Source organism: Rutidosis leptorrhynchoides, chromosome 8 (genome assembly GCF_046630445.1).
Source record: "Rutidosis leptorrhynchoides isolate AG116_Rl617_1_P2 chromosome 8, CSIRO_AGI_Rlap_v1, whole genome shotgun sequence".
Taxonomy (NCBI): Eukaryota; Viridiplantae; Streptophyta; class Magnoliopsida; order Asterales; family Asteraceae; genus Rutidosis; species Rutidosis leptorrhynchoides.
Genome location: NC_092340.1, coordinates 111,789,721 through 111,793,076, shown reverse-complemented (window position 1 = coordinate 111,793,076; position 3,356 = coordinate 111,789,721). Strand labels below are relative to the sequence as shown.

At 26.2% G+C, this 3,356-nt stretch overlaps 1 protein-coding gene across 1 annotated transcript; it reads left to right on the top strand.

Moving 5' to 3' along the window:
- Positions 1 to 740: 740 nt before the first annotated feature.
- LOC139863743 (uncharacterized) lies at positions 741 to 1,562 on the top strand. The gene is made up of 2 exons (XM_071852349.1): positions 741 to 745; positions 947 to 1,562. The coding sequence occupies exons 1-2, from the start codon at positions 741 to 743 to the stop codon at positions 1,560 to 1,562; spliced, it is 621 nt and encodes a 206-aa protein (XP_071708450.1).
- Positions 1,563 to 3,356: the final 1,794 nt, after the last annotated feature.

Here is a 3,356-nt window from a genome sequence, read left to right as displayed (position 1 = left end):
ATTCTAATTGAAACTTTTTAGGCATACTTCAAATGATTGGTGAATTTGATCCTATTATGAATAAACATTTGCAAAGTATTCAAAATAAAGAAATTCATTATCATTATCTAAGTCATAAAATTCAAAATGAATATACGAGGTAAAAAATGTGCAATACTTAAGAAAAAAAGAGGCAAGGTACTATTTAGTAATTCTCAATTGCACCGCTGATGTAAGTCACCAAGAACAAATGACCTTAATTACTAATGTGTCGAGTACTCCTATTAAAGTATAAGAGTTCTTTATAGAGTTTTGATTGTAGAAGATACAACATGTTTATGTCTTTTTAAAGTAACACAAGATGTTTTAAAATCTCTTGATATATATATTAAATATATTAGAGGACAATGGTATGATAATGAATCTAATATGAAGGGACAACATTCAGGTGTTCAAGCAAGGTTACTTGAAATAAACCAAAGAGCTTTTTATATGCCTTTTGGTTGTCATTGTCTTAATTTGATATTGTGTGATATGACACATTCTTGTCATAAATCAAAGTCTTTTTTTGGTACATGTCAAACACTATAAAACATCTTCTCTAGTTCAACAAAACGGTGGAGCATTTTACTTGACTATATTGATGAACTAATTTTAAATTTTAAAATCATTATCTGTTACTCGATGGAAAAGTCGTGTAGAGAGTGTTAAAGCTATTAAAACTCAAGTTTCCCAAGTAAAAAAAGCTTTAATAAAATTAAATGAGGTTAGTATTGATGCAAAAGTGTGTAGAGATGTTGAATCGTTGATAAATGATGAATTTTCAAGTTTTGAATTTAATTTGAGTTTGATTATTTGGTATGAAATTTTATTTAAAATTAGTTTAGTTAGTAAGAAGCTACAGTTTAAAGATATTCTTCTTGATGTTGCAGTAAAAATTTGTGATTAATTATTTTAAAAATTATAGGAAAAATGGGTTGGACAGCGCTATTAATGAAGCTAATCAAATTGCAGAAACTGTTGAATTAGAACCTGAATATTCTGTAAAACGTGCATCTTATAGGAAAAAGCAATTTGATGAGATCCTAAAGACTGAAAGAGAACAACAATCTGCTAAAGATCTATTTAGAACATATTATTTTATTGCTTTAGTTGATATGACTCTTGTACAATTAAATAGTAGATTTAAACAAATGAAAAATTTTGAATCAATTTTTGGTTTCTTGTTTGATGCATTAAAGTTGGCTTATTTAGATATTGTCAACTTGAAAGAATGTTGTATGAATCTTGAATCTGCTTTGACATGTGATAATGATTCTGATATCGATGGAAATGAATTGTTTATGGAGCTAAAAGTTTTGAAGGACATGTTGCCAAAAAAGGCATATGAGGGAGAAAGACATTGGACATCTATTCAAATTAGGGAGTTTACGAAGGAAATGGATTTGTTTCCCAAAATCTTACTTGCATACAAGATTTTGTTAATCGTACCAGTCATGGTAGCATCAGCAGAAAGTAGTTTTTCAAAACTAAAGTTATTGAAGTCCTATCTACGGAGTACAATGAGTCAAGAGATGAAGTGACCCGTCCAAATCCATAAGGACAAATACAATAACATATGGCTACATTGCGAGGTATTTGACCTCTATATGATACATTTTACAAATATTGCATTCGTTTTTAAAAGACAGACTTTCATTACATTGAAAGTTGACAGGCATGCATACCATTTCATAATATCCAAACTATAAATGACCTAATCTGTCATTTACTTAATAATAATCTTTATTGAACTCAATGACTTGAATGCAACGTCATTTGAAATATGCCATGAATGAATCCAAGTAATATCTTTAAAATGAGCAAATGCACAGCGAAAGATTTCTTTCAAACCTGAGAATAAACATGCTTTCAAGTGTCAACCAAAAGGTTGGTGAGTTCATTAGTTTATCATAAATATTTATTTCCATTATTTTAATAGACCACAAGATTTTCATTTCCATTTCTCATAAATATCATCTCACATCAGGCATTTTGCAAAAACTGCATAGAGATAAAAATCATTCATATGGTGAACACCTGGTAATCGACATTAACAAAACGCGTCTAGAATATCCCCATCATTTCGGGACTCTCATCGGACATGATAAAATGGAAGTACTAAAGCATCCGTAACCCGGATGGGGTTTGTTAGGCCCAATAGATCTATCTTTAGGATTCGCGTCAATTAAGGTTTATGTTCCCTAATTCTTAGATTACCAGACTAAAAAGGGTGATATTCGATTCGATAATCCAACTATAGAATGTAGTTTCGATTACTTGTGTCTATGTAACATTTATAAAAGCAACACATGTATTCTCAGTCCCAAAAATATATATTGCAAAAGCATTTAAAAAGGGAACAAATGAAACTCACAATACTGTATTTCGTAGCAATTATGCATATGACGGCACTGAACAAGTGCAGGGTTGGCCTCGGATTCACGAACCTATATTAAGTATATATATATTTATATAATGATCAATATCTGTCTAACAATTTAGGTCAAGTCATAGTGTATCACAATCCTAATGCTCGAGATCGATATGCAAAAGTCAACAAAAGTCAGTTTGACCCAAAATAACTTTCAAAAACTATACATGTTTATTATATAACTTAGATATAGTCGTTTATATATATAAATATATTTATCAGATTTTATTATAGTAAATAATACAAACCATTTATTAATAAATAAAAATTTATATTAAAGTTTATATATGATAAAAATATATTTTTTTATATCTCAAGTAATAAAATTTATAAAGTTCATTTAATATTATAAAAATATAGTGGTATGTTTTATTAATGTAATTCTATTACGTTTGGTAAAAATATCTTTGTATTACGTAAAATACTATTGATAATAATAATAATGAGTAAAAGTTGTATTATTTTGTAATAATAATAATGATAATAATAATGATAATGTTATTATAAGTATTTTAATATAAATAATAATGGTAATAATAATTATGACATTAATAATACTAATAAAATTGGTAGTAACGATAATTTTAAATAATAATAATAATTTTAATAGAATGATAGTTTTAATAACAATGATAAATTTTAAATGAAAATTGATAGTATCGATACTTTAATATTAGTAAAAAAATATAATTTATATTAATAATAATATTTACTATATATAATAATAATAATTATCATAATAAGAATAAGAATAGTAATAATAATATTTTATAAAAATAATTCTATCAAAAATGATATTCCTTAATAATAATAATCCTAATATGATAATAATGATAATATTTTATAATAAAAAATGATATTTCTATTATAAATGATAATTTTAATAAAAGTGCTAATTTTAATA